This window comes from Nestor notabilis, unplaced genomic scaffold (genome assembly GCF_000696875.1).
Source record: "Nestor notabilis isolate BGI_N333 unplaced genomic scaffold, ASM69687v1 scaffold25525, whole genome shotgun sequence".
In the NCBI taxonomy this organism is placed as follows: Eukaryota; Metazoa; Chordata; class Aves; order Psittaciformes; family Psittacidae; genus Nestor; species Nestor notabilis.
In genome coordinates, this window is record NW_009930125.1 from 1 (window position 1) to 17,465 (window position 17,465).

At 37.2% G+C, this 17,465-nt stretch overlaps 1 protein-coding gene across 1 annotated transcript; it reads left to right on the forward strand.

Annotated features, from left to right (window-relative positions):
• Positions 1–7,540: 7,540 nt before the first annotated feature.
• Positions 7,541–17,201, forward strand: LOC104406331 (solute carrier family 41 member 2-like; the record flags this gene model as incomplete). The annotated part of the gene is made up of 3 exons (XM_010015277.1): positions 7,541–8,235; positions 10,930–11,037; positions 17,130–17,201. Coding segments are annotated over exons 1-3 (735 nt in total), but the record flags the coding sequence as incomplete, so codon positions are not given.
• Positions 17,202–17,465: the final 264 nt, after the last annotated feature.

A 17,465-nucleotide genomic window follows, 5' to 3' on the forward strand; every position in this document is an offset into this window, starting at 1 on the left:
CGCAGCCTCCCTTTTGCCACCGGCACCCCGCCGGTGTCCTGCGCCCGGCCGCCCGCGTCCCGGTACCGTGCGCTCCGCGGAACCTCGCAGCGCTTTTCAGCATCATGCGCTGCTCCAGGTAGCCTGGACAATGAGCCTTTTCTTCGGCTGCGCTGTGTCTGCGCAGGATCTGCCCCGCGTTTCCAGTGGCACTGATTCCCTGGCGCTCTGTACGTCCGTATGTGCTTGTATCTCTGTTCCCACCTGGCATCTAAAAACAGGCCAGAATCTGTCACGGCAGATGCAGTTGCTAGACAGGCATGGAACTTGTACCCGAATAGCACACATACAGACTAACGCTGTCATCTTTTCCTGTTTACAAGCATTTTTTGTTTACAGGCGTTGTAATTGACATGCTTGTAAATTGCTTGTACGTTTATGCTCTTTTCATACTTTTCTGCCAAAACATAGGAGCTTTTCGTGATTTACTCTGCCTTACATTCTACTTTGTAATTAATTCTCAATTAAGTTCAAGTCGAGGCTGTGTCTCTTTAATTTTCAGTGAAAATTATAATTTCCTCCCCACCCGCCCCGCTGACCAGGGTGCGGTTGTGTGTCTTCATTCACATTTGATCCTAGACTATAGACCACACTACATTAGCCAGGCTCTGATAAACAGAACATGTAAAATTAAAGAATCATTTAGTCTTAGTGTCAGGAACAAAACATAAATACCTGAAAACACATGGTTCATAAATCTTTTCTGCGTAGAGTTCTAGCAGGATTTAATAGATAACTAACATCCTAAGTTATCCTCACTTTACCAGTTCAGTAGTGCTGGTCAAAAGATGAGAGCAGGTGGGAGGACCTGTTTTGGCAGCATTCCCTGCATACACTGCCTTAAAGAGGTTGTGAAACCAGAACAATAAATACTACAGTATGACTGGTAGACACTTCAGTTTAGAAGGAAAAATAACTGTGTATCATTTTCTTTTCAAATACTGCAGGATATTATCCACAAAAAACAATGGGCAGTCTGTATCCTAGTGCCTGAGTTAATAAGCAATTCATCCCTCCTTGGTGATGACAGTGGAAACCCCTAATCAGGATCCCAAACAGTACAGTTAAGACTCATCCTGGTAAGTACCTCTTGGTTACTTAATCCAGGGGGCTGCCCTAGATAAGTACCTCTTATGTTTCAAAGCCTCCCACCTGCTTTTGATGGGTTGGATGTGATTTGCCTGGTATTTTTCATGTTGGTATTCCACTTGAGTGATTTTACAACCTGACCACATTTCACAGCCTTGCTGCCTCGTTTGTGGCTCTGTTTTGGCCTCTTCTAATTGAGTTGCCTTAAAACTGCAGAGGCAAACCAAATCTTTTTCCTACAGCTGCTTTTCTCTTCCTTGGGCCAAAATCGAAAGCTGCCACGTTCAGGAAGTGGAATGCAGCAGCCCCAAACTCATCTGAAGACAGAGCCTGAGGCTGGCAGCTCTTTCAGTGTCTTATAAGGAGGCATCCAGAGATTCTTTAATTTGTTTGGTTTTTTTTCCCCTTACTATTTTTCCTTTGCATCTTTTGCTATTGATATAATCCACAACTGCCATACTATAAACGCAGTGCTAACCAGTTTACTGCATAGTATTTAGGCAATGGTATGTAATGCCCATATATCTGCCTTGCATGCCACATTTGTCAAATTTCAGCATGTTTTCCAATCCTTAATGCTCAACATTAAGTACCTGGTATAAATAATCTTAGCTCGGTGTACCACCTCGGGTTGCAGATTCTATAAAATGGTTAATTATAAAACAGCCTGTTAACTCTTTATTATGCTGAGGTGATACGATGCAGCTTTCACTTTCGACTGATATTTCCACTACAGCAATGTAAATGATTAGACACAACTGAGATGAAGATGTCAGTGTGATACTGCAAATTTGTATGTGTACAGCACACAGTAGTGGAGAAGTGTGCAGATCCCTCTATCACTCACGTAAATCTTAGTCTGAACTTAAAGGAGGCCCCCCAAAACCTCACTTTTCAAACTTTACGTAACCTCAGAATTGTTGAGGTCAGAAGGGGTCTCAGGAAACCGTCTATTCAGCCACCTCTACTCAGTGTAGGATCAAGCAGAGCAGGTTGCTGAGGGCCGTGTACAGTTGGGTTTCAAATATTGCCAAGCATGGACTCACAGTAACCTGTTTGGACCAGTGTTGAAGCACGCTTCCTTCTGGTAAAATAAATAAATAAATACATACAAAAGCGTGTTTCTTTGTTTTTAAATGTGATTTCCTGTGTTTCAGTTTGTGCCCTCTACCTCTCATCCTTTCATTGAAAAGAGTCTGGCTTCATCTTTGAAGACAGAGAAAGTGTCTTTGAAGCCAGAAAAGAATCCAGCTTAATCTTTCCTTATTATAGCAAAATATTAAAGCTCAGTGTTTCATTAATGTCTCATATTACTTTCCTGAATCCCTTTCCAAGGATTGTTCTTGTACTGAGAGGTGTTTCTCAGACAGACATGTTCAAGCTATTGTATTTTATTGTGGCCTGCCTAGAAGTACACCATAGAGATTATTATTGCTTTAAAAGATCACCTATAAGAAGTATGTGCAGCTTTGAGGAAAAAATGGGATTTGACTATGGTGTGATTAGCTTTGGATCCTGTGAAAGCATTCAGTATGATTAAGAGAGGTGTTATCTTTTGATTTTGTTAGCCAAATGGGAAGAAATCAGAAGATTAATATTCCTGGACCTCGACTTTGATAAATATTTGGTTTAGCCTGCCATAGAGTTGACTTTACAAATTTCATACCCAATTCTTTCCCCTCCCCCTTTTTTTGAGGGTTCTTAAAAAAAAAAAAAGAAGATGATTTAGTTACTAATTCTTTTCATGCTTTAAATAAATTCTCAGCAGTCTAAACACTGCATGATCAAATTTAGCTGCAGAATCCAGTCCCTTCATCCTTCTAATTGTAGGTGTTCTTTAAACCCTGGAAGAGTAAGAAAGTATAGAAAAAGCATCTTCCCATGCTCTTGCCAACATTGCTTCAGACACACCCATGATTCAGTTCTCATTTCGTTTGTATAATAATGAAGACCATTCTTGCTGCCTCTTCCTGAGCAGTTACGTTTTCTTTGTTGTCTTCATCTTTCTCAGATGAATCAAGACATGGAAAAATGTGATAATGGTTGGGTGTTCAGTTTCATAGCCGAAGCATCTGAGGTTTTTCTAAAGCAGCTATCCTTTTCTGAAAGTCAGCATCTCTTTCAGCCTGTGGTTCTTTTTTCCACAGCATCTGCTTCTGCCTGTCTCTTTCCCACATTGTATATACTGTCTCTCTGTGTATTTTTTAAATTGATGTGTGCATCAGTTGTATAAATTCTTATGGGTAAAATTGGTTTGTTATTTGTTGCACTGCTAAGTGTCTGGCTTCTGAGGAACACATCTTCAGCAAACAGCCGTATTTCCTATTTGTTTATGTTTGCAGGACTGTTTGTTTATGTCTGTGTATGTTTGCAGGATTGAGAGAGGTGAATAATACACAGTAATTGCTATGTGATACAAAATGCGTGAAGGAAAAGAAGAAACTATTAAAAGTAGGTACTTAGAAAACAATAAAGAAACCTGGGCATAGCTTGTTATTTTGCTTGTAGGGACAAGGTGTCCTTTCATTTCATATATAACATGCCAGGTATGATAAATTTGAGGCTGATTCCTGGCTTCTCAAAGGATCTTTGTCTCTTTTCCTTTTTTTTAGTACTTAACCTTTCTCTGTAACCTCCTTATTATATGGCATAAAACTAGATTCACTTATCTTCTCTTCCTACCGAATCTGGGGATGGCATTTTTGATATTTTTACCTCCTTTTCTTTACATGCGTTACTCAAGTAGAGCTTGATTCTTTAGCTAACCATATCTTTTCTAGACAACACAATAAAATCGGCATTGTTATTATCGATGACAAGCTTCTTAGGAAGTTCTTGTCCCTGAGATTATACTGTTCCTTAGATGGTTTGCTGCATTCTATAGGTAGACTCCCTTCCCCCCGCAAAGTACAGCAATATTAGAATCTCGTAACTCAGGATAAAATTATTGCATCAGATGACATTTGGAAAATTATCTTTGTTGGAACAGGTTTTTAGAAATGAATAGTTACATTCAGAAGGCTTCATAGTTATCTCCTCTATGTTCTGAAGGAGCAATTATTCTTCACTCTATAGTATCTTTCTCAATTTCTCTTTTTAAATTCTCATTTTTCAGCATTTATCATTAGCTCACTTTTTGTCATTCCAAGTCTTTTTGGTAGGAAAAACATAAATGGCTTTCATCCAAACTACTTTGTACTGTTTAAACTGTTAGCTGTCCATGCCAGCCTCATCCTCCCTTTGTAACTTGCTAGTTGACTGGATCATTTTTCTGTTGCTTTTTTTTTTTTGCTTTTTATTTGTTAACACTTTCTCATATTAAATGAAACCACATCTTCGCAAAAGATCTGTTTCTTAAAAAAAAAAAAAGAAAGTAGTAAAACCTTACAGGGAGAAAAATCCATATGTTAGAAAGATACGCATAATTAACCCAAATATTTTTGGCCAGCGTTCCAGACCAGTGAGTAATTTCCATGAGTCACTGGTCTAGCACTCTGGTGATGTGACCAGAGGACATGTTGGAGAAACCACAACAAGAGCCAGACTCTGCCTTGTTAAAGCTATTGGGAAATGTTCTCAGTGTATTTCCATGTGAGTGAAATAAAATCCTTCATTTGTTACTCCTCTCCTCAAAAAAAACCCCACTATCCCCCAGAAAAAACAGTTGACGTTGCTGTGAGACTCATTGCGTGTCTTTTGTCATGAACACTTCTATGTCTTAATTCTACACCCCATACTTGAATTCCATCGTAAAGTTTCTGTAATCTAAACGTTTCTTGTGACCCACTGAAACTCAGACAGCTAAAGTGATCTACAGCTTTTTCCTCTGCAAGCTTCCTAAGTGGTGTGGCACTTCCTATCATCATACATCAGTTTGCAACCTTCTGCACCCTAGGCTATACCCTTCCTGAAATTTGAATTTTCCTCAACTTCCATGAACTTCTCTTCTCTTGTATTCCTCTTAATCCTTCAATCCTTCTATAAAGCTCTTAGCTTTTGTCTTGGAAGTTGATAATAGGTTGAAAATTTCATGATACATCTTCCTCTGCTTTTCTTACTTTTATGTACCATTTCTTTTCTTTTACATAGATAATGCCACCTTTGGGCCAGGAAGAAACTAAATTGCCTCTTGTTGTTCTGTCTTTCTGTAGCACTTAACAGAGCACCATTTTGGCCTGTGGTTAGAGCTCCTCTGGGATAGCAGCAAAAGTTGTTTTGTTATTCCTAATTAAAGTGTGTGGAAACCAGAATTAAAGCCTAGGAGTTTTTATGCACTTACACTAAAAGGTTCAATGTATTACGTTCTGTTACAGAGCAGCAAAAGATATTGCAGGAATCTTGGTTAGTTGAATTCCTCTGTCAGTCTTGTGGAAAAAAATGCTTTTTCTTGCAAAACTTGACTTCTTTCTAAGTGAAGCAATAAACTCCATTGTAACTTTAAAAATACTCGTTTCTTGTTCAGAGGTTGCTTGGATAAAGCAATTGGTAGATGGAAAAATCTTCATACTGTGTCTGAGCCATCTCCTCATTCAAAAAACCCAAACCAAGTAATTCTGTAAGCAGCAGGACTTCTGAAGTTGACTTGGTGTGGCTATATATATGAGTGAATTATCCTAACTAATATTTGAAGATGCCTTACAGCAGTGACACAAGTCTGGTTCTCTTATAAGGCTGTTAGTTACCAACAGCTTTGACATCTCTACTCTCTGTCAAATCTATCTCAGATATATCCAGAAATCCAACCCTATCTATTCTATAAGTCTATGATTTCATGACTTAAAAATACTGAAACAGAGGGAGGAAAAGTATAGGGATCATAGCATAAACGTTATGATCTTAGAAGCCCAGTTTTCTTAGGAAGCATAGATTAAAAATCCTCCAAGCCTAAACTATTTTTATTCCCTGCAATCTGTAAAAATATGCTTCACAGTTTTGCATAGATGCAGTGTCTTGAGCTTGTGGAATTGTGTTAACCCACATCATGCTGGCGTAGTCTGCCTGACCTTTGTTTCTGTGTTTATGCCAATCATTTACTTGTGTTCATTGAGTCTAGTAATAAATACCAAAGTCAGCAAGGCTTCAAGTCAAGTTAAGACTGTTTGTTTCTAAATTACCATAATTATTATCACACCATGAAAATTGAAGAATAGGAAGGTAAAGTGTCTCCTGACGGAAATGTCAAATGATGTGAGACTGTCAATACATCATTGTTTAATTTTCTACCACAATGGCAATTTCAGAGTAGAAATAAATGCACATTAAATCACATGAAACAGAAAAGATTGCATCTGTGTGATTTGCAGAAAGCAAACCAAACAGACCACATCTAGTGTTAATATTGATCTAATAATTATATTTTAGTGTTTACTAGACCTCAGAATAACCAATCTTTCAGGAAATATCTGCAACCTACACCTCATACAAAATGAAAATAAACTAAGATTTTTAAACACCTTTATTTTGTCTTAAGTCCTAACCCTTTTCTAGTTTTAATAAAATTCTAATATGCCATATTTATGAATACCATACTGTGGGTTTATTTTTATATTTACTAATTTAGGCTATTTTAGATTGGTCTGAATGTCATTACTGTTTTCTTTCCTTGATGTAGTATTTTAAGAAAAATTGTCCAGTTTTGTTATGTATATAGTAGCTCTTTATATTTAACATAATTTGTATGTTTGCTTCAGGGAAAAGTCAGTTGTTAGGATTTTGAATTGTCATGCTTTTGAATTGTACATACCAATATTGGTTTGTCATCTTTTTATGGGGATGGAGGGCAGGGACTGTCAAAATATGAGATCTTTGACACCCAGAATATTACTTTGGGTTTATCACCTCTGACAGTAATTTGAAACTTGTCCTTTTCCTTATTTTTTCTGGGCTCCTTGCCATTAGCATAGAGTGGGAGGAACAACAGTGGCCCCACAGTGCATCATGTGTGTTTCATTTGTCCATACCCTTACTTCTTGTAGAAATACTTTCCTCTTGGGACCTACTGCCTTCAAGGATGCTGCAAGTCTAGGGCTACAGACAGTATTTGCCTGAAGACTTTGACTTCCTGGGCTTCAAGAAGGCAAAAGCCAGGCCCTCACCAAGTCACTTACAGTCCAGACTGCTGTGTCTTTCTTTCACTGGGAAGAGCACCAGTTTGTGAAACTTCCTCACCCACCAGCTTTCCCTTTTTACCTTCTAATTTCTTTCAACTTTAAGCAGTTAAACGTTGGAGGATATTGGCATTTCTACAAATAACTTGCTTTGGAAAGATACTGGGTGATGGGAAAATTTTAACCAGCATCTCATGTCTTCTGTAGAGTTAAAATATTATAAAACTTGAATATATGCTTCTTACTTTTTTGCAGATCCAGTCTTGCTTGTGGAATTGTTGAAGATCTGAGATCAATGAAAAAACATCTTTGCATGCAAAAAAAGGATCCTTTTGGTTTATCTGTTTTAAAGTCATCAAGCATGGCACTTAATGACTCACCTACAAGATTTCTTCACTGACATCTGAAGAACAAACTGCTTTTCAATCTGTACTTTTGTAGCACTATGACTAACTGTAAAGGCAGATCTACCATCTCCAAAACAAACCACAAAGTTCACGACAGAGAACGTTTTGTAAACTGGACCATAAATCTTAGTACAATTCAGTCTGATAAGTTTTTGAGGCTCCTTTTGAGTATGGTTCCTGTTGTTTACCAAATAAGCCAGGATGAAAGACACAAGAAAATGAATGGGGTCTGGCAAGATGGATTACAACCAGCAGGACACAATTTTAATGTTAGGTCTGAACAACATACAGAATACCATCACTTCTCAGAACCAAGTTTTCATGGTAGCAGTGGACACAGCCCATCTAGCTGTAGCCCTAAATATGATGATTTTACCAATTATAATTACTGCGATGGAATGGACACTTCGGAAACAGAAGCCATGTTGCAGGAAGACAACCTATCTAGTGACAGTAATGAAGATATCATTGTGGAAGGAAGTAGAAAACAACCCAAAGAATCTAGTAGTATTATGGCATTACAGATACTTGTACCTTTTTTGCTAGCAGGATTTGGAACTGTTTCTGCTGGCATGGTTTTGGACATTGTACAGGTTGGTATTTGCTTTGGAAGATGTTTTTTTAACAGGTATATGTGTATAATTCTAATACATATGATGTGTATAATCCTAATATGTGATACTGTAGATGTTTAAATATTGAGGAGTGATTAGGTCTGTATGGTTCTGCTGCTATGAACTCCTTTCTCCTAAACCTCATCTTAAACAGTTGAAATGTTTAATTTGGAACCATTCAAGTCCTGGTAAGTGTTGTTGCTTAGCCACAGTGAGCTGGTGAATAAAACCATTAACTTGTGCTTTAACTAAGGATAGAAATATGACACTAATAAATGTAAACATAGTGGGAGTTCTAATTAGCTGTGATTCCACAGGTCCTTTCCACCACTAACTATTCTATGATTCTGTAATACATAGGAGTTTAAAAGGATTTGAAGAATGTATTGCATTATCTCATCTCTTTGAGTGCTTCAAGTCTATGCAATTTCTGTAATATTGTGTAGATTTTGTCCCTGATAATGCCTATGGTATATAAATATGTGCATTGCATTCATATGTTATATGAAATTAGTATTACGTGATTTACAGCTTTTTTGAAAATTCAGGTGTGACGTTTTTGTATAACATTAGATATAACGGAAGCTGTTACAAACGGCAGTGGTTGAGCAGGGCTGCTAAGTGAGGTCCACCTTGACATATAATTGTAGTAGGTCCAGAGAAGCCACATTATCTTGGTTTGTGGTAGCAGATTTAGCTGATAATGCTAAAGATCAGGGCTAAGATCAAATAGAACTTACTCTCAATTTTAGGACTGAAGTTTAATAATATTTTTAAAACCTGTTTTGGAGGGTGATATCGCTAAGACCCTACTGATACGGAACATTTTTAGGACTGGTTTCTAGTTTAACACAGTTGAAGATGTTAGCAGCTTTTCAGTGGATTTAAAAGTAACAGTTGCCTATGAAATAGTTCTCTGTGCAGTGATATTTGAAGAAAATTCTGGCGATAGTAACAGTTAAGAAAGGTTTATTGCACTAGCTTATTTTCTTGAGTTCTCTTTGCCTTTTGAAGGCTCCATTTACTTTTTATTTTTACCTAACTTGTCTTTTTAAAGACTGAAATTTATTTTAAGTACAAACCTCATGGATTCTCTCTTCCTATATTCACAAAAAATACAAAAAAATATGAAATAACCACAATATTTAAACTGCAAGACAATAGAGAAATTAATCTGTGTTTTTTCATTTGTTTCATTCAGCTTTAGGGCTTCTCTTTAGCTAAATTTAAAGAGTTTACAAAGTTCAAGACGGGTAAGAGGTGACTGTCACTCAAAATCCTAAGAGTGAGGGAAGCTTGGACTTCTATACATCAAGAAAAAGGAAAATAAAAATTGGCATGCAAACTTTACTGCTTCCGTACACTGTTTTACACCAGTCTTATGCTTTGTTCATTTACATCTTTACCAATGTATTCTTCTTACAAGTGCTTTGTTTATACATGGTTAATATATGATTTGCTGCATGACACAGCATAATGATCAGCCAAAAGAGGCAGTTGTGTCTACTGCCACTACTGGCTTCAAACCAAATTATTTCACTTTGTCTTCCTTCCTCTTAGAGGAATGTGTTTGTATAGCTGTTTTTTGAGCTGGACTGGGATGTATCTTCATTTTTGCTTCTATATTACTTTCAATCTTTATTGTTTTCCAGTCTATGAATGAGAAAGATGTGGCACAAAGGCAAGCATAAAGTGCCAGTACTATCTTTTTTCACCTCAAACTAATCCTTAAACTGTGATGTCAGTGAAGCAGGATTTTGCAGTGTGACAGAACATGTTTCGAAAATGGAGATTTGAAGACAGTAACACATTCTGACCTTGTTTACAACCAATTATATGTCTATTTTTGCCAGTGGTATATAGATACATATCTTCACATATACGTAATTCTCAGATCTTGTTTACATTTGAGAACCAAATCCTTTTATTTTAATTAAAACAATCATAGAATCATAGAATGGGGTGGAAAGGACATTAAGATCATCTAGTTCCTACCCCCCGCCATGGACAGGGAAATAATAACATAAATGATTGCAAATCCCTGAATACAAAGACAGTTTACAGTTTTGTTTAGTTGAAGTTGGTAAATGATTACAAATTATGTATTGACAGACATACAAAATAGCCCAGAATTTCAGTGCTGAGAAGTCAGCACACAAAAAATTAAAGAGCTTGCTTTATAAAATCTGGGTTTTGGAAAACTGTATTCTTCTAAATTTTACTCTTAGAAGGAAAAGAATGAAGATCAGCTTTTTTCACTTACAGGCTCTGTTCACAAGTAATTCCTTGCCGTTTTTATGTGAGGTTTCAACTCAGCTGGAAGGGAAAAGATGAAAATATTTTTGTAAATTAAGAGCAGAATTCAAGAGCAGTCATAGTACCTGGTACTATTTTAGTCATGAAAAAACCCAACTTGTAGTTAATGACATCTTAAGGCCAAACTTTGTATCTGTTCCTTTAGATATTCTCATCTTTGAAGTAGTAATATGCGGTCATGAATCTTTTGTATCTAAATAGGTAACAGTTTTGGCTTTAGACTTTTAGGTCTAATAGAAAAAGATTGATTTTTATTTTTTTTTCCGAGGATTAAGTTGTGAGTTACAGGAGTTTTTGAATATTTTGCAGATCCTTTAATTTTTCGATTTAATGTTTCCCACTGTATCCTTTATACAGCATTGGGATGTGTTCAAGAATGTTACTGAAGTTTTTATCTTGGTTCCTGCACTTCTTGGTCTCAAAGGAAATTTGGAAATGACCTTGGCATCCCGACTGTCAACGGCTGTAAGTAACTTTCTCTTCCCCTTCGTTCTTCAGATATCTGTTGTAAATATTTTGAAAGGAAAACAAACACATTTATAACACATAGACATAAACATTTTATGTTTATATTTTAATCTGGCTGTTAGGAGGGCTCTTTAAATCTGTTACTAAATTGCAAAGTTAAAAAGTTGACCCTCTTCTAATCTCCACACATCAAAATTTTACTTCTTTGAGTCTCCTCTGAGTCATCATTCAGAACATATAAAGTAGATTTTTCAGAGTTATATGTGTTTTCTATAGGGTTGATAGATCTCTTTGGCCTTGAGGGGCTTTGAATAGGCTAATAAAATGTGCACATTTTGAACACAGTTTTTTAAAGACCACTTGTGTGGCACCAAAATAAAGAACTGCTAAATTGCTATTCCAGACTTTCGTTGATCAAACTGTAAGAAACTCTCTTGTAGCTTTCTGGCTAAATAGTTTTACTTCTTTTTTGTTATGGTGGTTTTTTTTTGGGGGGGGAGGATCTGCTTATTTTTTGTGTATGTCAACAGTGTAACAGAGCGTAACTATTTTTTTTCTATGTCTTCTTTCTTATGTATTTGTCATAGCTCTTTTCTGTGTCTCAGGGGATGTTCCATCCCTTAATTCTTCTAGCCTAAGCAAGCCAGATTACCTTACCATATATCTTTTGTGTTCGTGTGAATGTTCTAATAACATGGCTAAACCATTTCTAGTACTGGAACTGTGTATCTCTGGAAGACAATGCCTAATGCAGTGCTTCTCCTTTGTAAGATAATTTTCCCATACTTCTGTAAGGCCCCCACTTTCTGCCTCTTCCTGCCTGATTCAGTCTTTCTAGAAAATGTTTGGTCAAAGGTGTATATATAACTCCAGATGAGACTTAACTATGATTTTGTAGAATAGCACATCCCTATTTCCCTCAGAAACTGCTCCTGAAACTTTATAGGTTTGTATGTACTTACTTGCCTAGCAGTGTCAGGTACTGACCTCACAGTCTGTGATTAATGACTGTGTCCGAGTATTTCGCCTTTTGTGTCTTTTCCAGCTGTCAATCCCATCTTCTGTAGGAAATATTGTTAGTCCATAAGTGCATGACCTTGTATTTCTACTGTTGAATTTCATCCGTTTTCATTGTTGCAATCCTCAAGAACATTCAGGTTTTGTACAATATTACAATGGTTTGTACTGACAAGGTCGCTCAGTTTTCTGTCATTAATAAATGTCATTGCCATATTATATTGAGTTATTGCCCAAATGCACACTGTGATGGACATAGCGTGAGAAGTCCTATGGAGGTTTGCTTGTGTCATGCCCATTATAGAAATCGATTATTTTTGTCCCATATCCATTCTTTCATACACAAGAGTTGACATGTTCTGTTGTATCTTTGTCAATGGCAGCCTTAGCTCTTCAGTCTTGTTTTCTGTTTGATACTTTTCTGAGTATTCTTATTGTTTCTTAACAATATTTTGTGTTTAAACCTTACTGCCTTTACTGTCAGGCATGGATACTTTTGTCTTTTACCTTACTTTTTTTGCTGCTGACCTGTTGCTTAATTTGACTGGTACAGTTCATGGCCTGAGGATCGAAAGTGCTTGTATTGCATAGTGAAAAATCAGCGAAGTCCAAGATCTACCAGTGCCTTACTGAAGGCTTAAAAAAAGAGGGTCAGAGTCAGTTCCACCACTTCTGCTTCAGTTAATGGGATCTTTAATTCTTTGTCTCAATTGAGCTTATGACCTTTGCCAGGTAATGACTCCAGAACTTCTTCTCTGGGCCAGTCAGTGGCTGGTTTCCCCATCCTCACTAATGTCACGTCATTTGTGAACCTCTCAGCATTCAGGAAGCATTTTGAAAAGGGTTATGCGGACCTTTTTCATGCTCTGGGAATCCTGACTTCAGTTCTTATTATCCAACAACTGTTACCAAAGTCTCCCTCTCACAGACACAGTTAACGGATACTGGAGTTTCCACAACACTGGCTGCGTGTTCAGAGGTTAACTGAAGTTGGCATCATGAGGTTCAGGCCGCTCCTCTCAGTCCAAAATTTATTCTTAAGAGTATCCCAGTGACTATGTGGTAACATGATCTGTAGATGTCTTCAACATGATTTTTCAGAGCCAATTGAAGCCAGAACTCCTACCAAGTCTGTTCTGAGGGGGCTTAGTCTGAGGAGTGTTACTAGTGCCGTTTACCACTGTCAGTAAGTCTCACCAAGATACTAATCTCTGAAAGCTTCAGAGGTTTTTACTCAAGCATGCCATGAAGGCTTCCTTTCACCCCTGTGCCAGAAATTGTCATAAGTCTGTCTTGGCCAAATGAGGTTTTCCAGTGCTGTTTACATCCTTTTACCATAAAGGTTAATTAACTGGCTAAGAAGAGGTCAGTGAAGTGTACGTTCCTTTAGACAGTGCTATGTGGCATGTGGGAGTTCCAGTTTCTTTTCATTGCTCTAAGTCACAGCCACGGCACCACTGGCACCAAGCTACTTCCCAGCTTTGCATCAACAAACATGGGGTTTTCTGGTTTTGTTGTTTGTTCTCTAATGCGTCTGATTTCCTTGTATGACCTGTTTTCTTCGAGAGCCATGGCAGACCCTGGACTAAGTTACACAGGTGATTGAAATACTTTCTGGGACTTCCTTAGTCATATTGTAAGTTATTGGAAATCCTTCGCAGGGAGGAGGGAGAGGCTTGTCACAGTTCAGTGAATGTTCTCTCTTTTGTCAGTGGTGGCTTTAATTTGTTCTAGTTGGTTAAGAGTTCATCAGGAAATGTAGTGGAGCGAGTGTGTGTATGTACATGTGCACAACACAGTGGAGATTTAAGAGAATAATACTGTACAAAATAAGAACAGCACAGATGAGTCATTATCAAGGTAATGCTAACAAGATAATATTTAGTTTTTGTATGTTAAAAAAACCCCACCCAATAAAAAAACAAACAGAAAAAAAAAATAAAGATTTTATCTTGCAAAGAACCTTCCAGTTTTCTCATGTATCTTTTTTACTCAGCACCAGTTGCTATGTGCCCAGGTCTGAGAGCTGGATAGCCAGCCACATCCCTGCTAGTGCTACTGCAGAGGCAAACAAATACGCAAGACCTCTGTAATGTTTCTAATTAGTAGTTAAAATACAAACAAACAAATAAACAAACAAAAAGCCTGTGGAAACCTACTACATGTTACATGTAGCTTCTCACAGGTGACAGCTTGGGCTTAACTGCCAGGTATGAATTTGAACTCCAGGACAGTTGCGTTGATTGCTCTATTTCCCTCAGGTTTTAAGAAGAGGTGCTGTGTTACAGCTTACTGGAGAGCTTAATCAAAAAGCTTACCACTAGACCTGCAATTTTCATGTCAGTTCTGTCAGACCTCTATGAAATAGGTTATTCTGAACTTAGCATTCTTTGCATTGATTTCATTGACCCTTACTCAGTTTAGCCATCCAATCTTTGGTCCTGTCATCCTCATACCAGGTGAAAACAGAAAGGAGTGTTAATTCAGAACCTATCTAAACAGCTAGTTGGAGGCAGTTGTGTGATTAATCTTCCCTTCTCTGACCTAGATTTGCACTAGGTGGCTCCCCACCAGATACTATCTTTACAGTAAATGCAAGGCTGTGCCCCTGTGAATAGCTTTACCCTTTAAAGAGGAAATTTCTAACAGGTTCAGCATTGGAGCTAATTCTTACCCTTTTTGCCCGGTTATCTTACAGTTGCATCTGAATTTGCACACACATCTATGCTTTTGGGGCTGCAAGCTAATTATCTGTACTTCATTGTAATTATGTAGTCAGCCGAAAAGTAAAGTCTTGTTAGCAAGTTTCTGTTACCCATAATGCATCTGGTTTCAAGTGTTGTCTGATCACCTTCATTCGTCTTGTTGCCCAGATTCCTACTTTAGCTGCTTCTTACTGGTCACAACTATTAGTCCATAAGTGCACGACCTTGCATTTCTACTGTTGACTTTCCCATCCGCTTTAGAATCAGTCACATTGCAGGGGGAGTGGATTAGATGAACTTTAAAGGTCCCTTCCAACCCAAACCGTTCTATTATTCTATGATTTCACTAAACCTATCTAAAGACTGTGTTTTTAATCTACCACAGAGCATAGCTTGTACTTCTCTTTGGTACTAATGTTAATGTAAGACCTTCTCCCTCTGCCCACTGCTGTGCTGGCATCACTGTGTGTGGTATACTTAGGTCAACTGTCCTTTCAAGCACAGCATTTATGTTGTGTCTTTTGTATTTTTCAGCTTTATTCTGTAGTTTGGGTCATTTTTATTGTCTCAGTTCACACTGTTACTTTTTCTTCCTATTTTTATTTTTTTTTTTTTCATTTTTTAAGAGGAAGTATAAAACAAAAACCCAACACCAAGACATCATTCATCCAGTCATTCCTGTAAACTTGCAGACTCTTGTTTTGGCTGTGTATTATCGGGATTAGGCATTAGCAATATGACTTTACAGACCTTTTGTTTAGGTCCACCTATCCCACAGTATCACAATAAACTTGATTTTACTTTATGGCAATCTGCAGCTGAAAGGAGTGGTCCTGCTCTTTCTTTTTCTACCTTCCAAACCCTAAGAGCATTTGTGCATGGTTGCATGTGATGGATTAGATAATTTTGTAGATAACCCCTTTTCACTCCCTAAAAAAAAGCATTTTGCATAAAACCAGCAAGCAGATTTAAGTTGCCATGAACTAACACATGGAGTTGGTAGATCTGGTTCAAGAGAGAAAACGTGAACATGTAGCTGATACTAGGGGAGAGAAGAACTATGCCATTTGGCAGCAGGTCACTTTAGGCTGGATTAAACATGTTGCAAGATTACTGTTTTAACAAGGATTTTTTTAGGTAATGTTCTAAAACTTCTTCAAAGGAGAAAAAAAGCGAAGCTCTCTCCATGGCCTGCCATTTTGTCCATTTAGCATATATATTTAGGAAGGACTCAAAGGAGACTTTTATCTGCACTTCCTTAAATATTGCTGTAAAATTTAAACTTAATGCATGTATTTGCAGAGCTTTGATTGTACTTTGAATACTGCAAAGTGTTTATAGTGTAGACTGAGATAAAGTGTCTTATTATATTTCTAAGTTTTGACGTTAGCATTTCTTTTAGTACTTTGTTCCTTGCAAGTCACTAATATCACAAAATGGAACAAAATGGAAAAAAAAAAGGGAAGTAAAACCTACTGGAAAGACATCAAAGATGAAGAATATAGGCATTAAGACTTCCTGTGTTTTGAGAAGTATGTTATCTTATAAATTAGTATTCTGTGGCAAAAACCACTACAATTTATGCTCAACACGTAAAAAATCATTCAGTTTCCTCAAAAAGGAAGTTATTTTTGAACATAGTCACACTGCAGTGGTATGTACTGTTCTTCGGATCTTGTCCCATAACTCAAAAAAAAAAAGTAAAAGTAGGAAATATGTTATAAAAAAATGTGTATATCCTTTGTCATTTCTTAGAATAATTTGTTTGGTGTTTTTCCAATTACTGCCTCAGGTTTAGACTTACAGCATCATAAGTCTTTAGCTATTTTGTATAATACGAAACAGTATTAGATGTGGTTTCTGGTCTTCTGTAAGCACTTCCTGTTTATGCATATAATTTCATTGCAATCAATTAACACACTTGCGTGAGAGTGTATGTGTCCACACACACATGTATCTACACAGTTTTCTATTGGCTTGTAGAATTTAAGGACCATAGAAACAAGTTCAGTCTAAAGTGGCTGCACACTGTTAAGTTTCCTTTTCAGCCACTGATCTAATTGCTGGTGACGCTTGGACATTCCTGGAATCTCAGGTGGCTAGAATATCTTGCACAGTAAAGAAAACATTAAACAAGTTAATGTGAAAAACTGCACTAAGTTTAGCTACTTTTGAATAGTTTCTTTAAGTACAATTTAGAATCAACAGCAATACTTGACTTAAAATAAGTACAGCTTGGCTTTAATTTGCTTTCAGAATGTCTCTTTTCATTGTCTGAGTTGAATTATTTATGGATTTCTTCCTCGTTAGTGCATTTTCAAGTAACGCAATTGTAAATTGTCTGAAATTCCTTTGTAATTTTGACAGGTAAATGTTGGAAAAATGGATTCTCCCATTGAGAAATGGAACCTTATAATTGGCAATTTGGCCTTAAAACAGGTAAATATTTTGGATTTATTTGATTAACTCTTGGACTTTTTCAATAACTTTGCCCAGTTACATCACAAACATCAGTAAATACGGAGATGGACAGTGTCAGTGGGAAACTAGCTCTACTACACTGGCTCATACTTAATGTTTGCATGACCATTTTATTGGAACAGTGTAGTTCTCCTAAACAATATAAGCTTATATTTATCAGAAGAAGAGGTATTCTCTGTAACTGTACCAAGGGTATTTCCTTTCTAAGTTATCTGAGAAAGG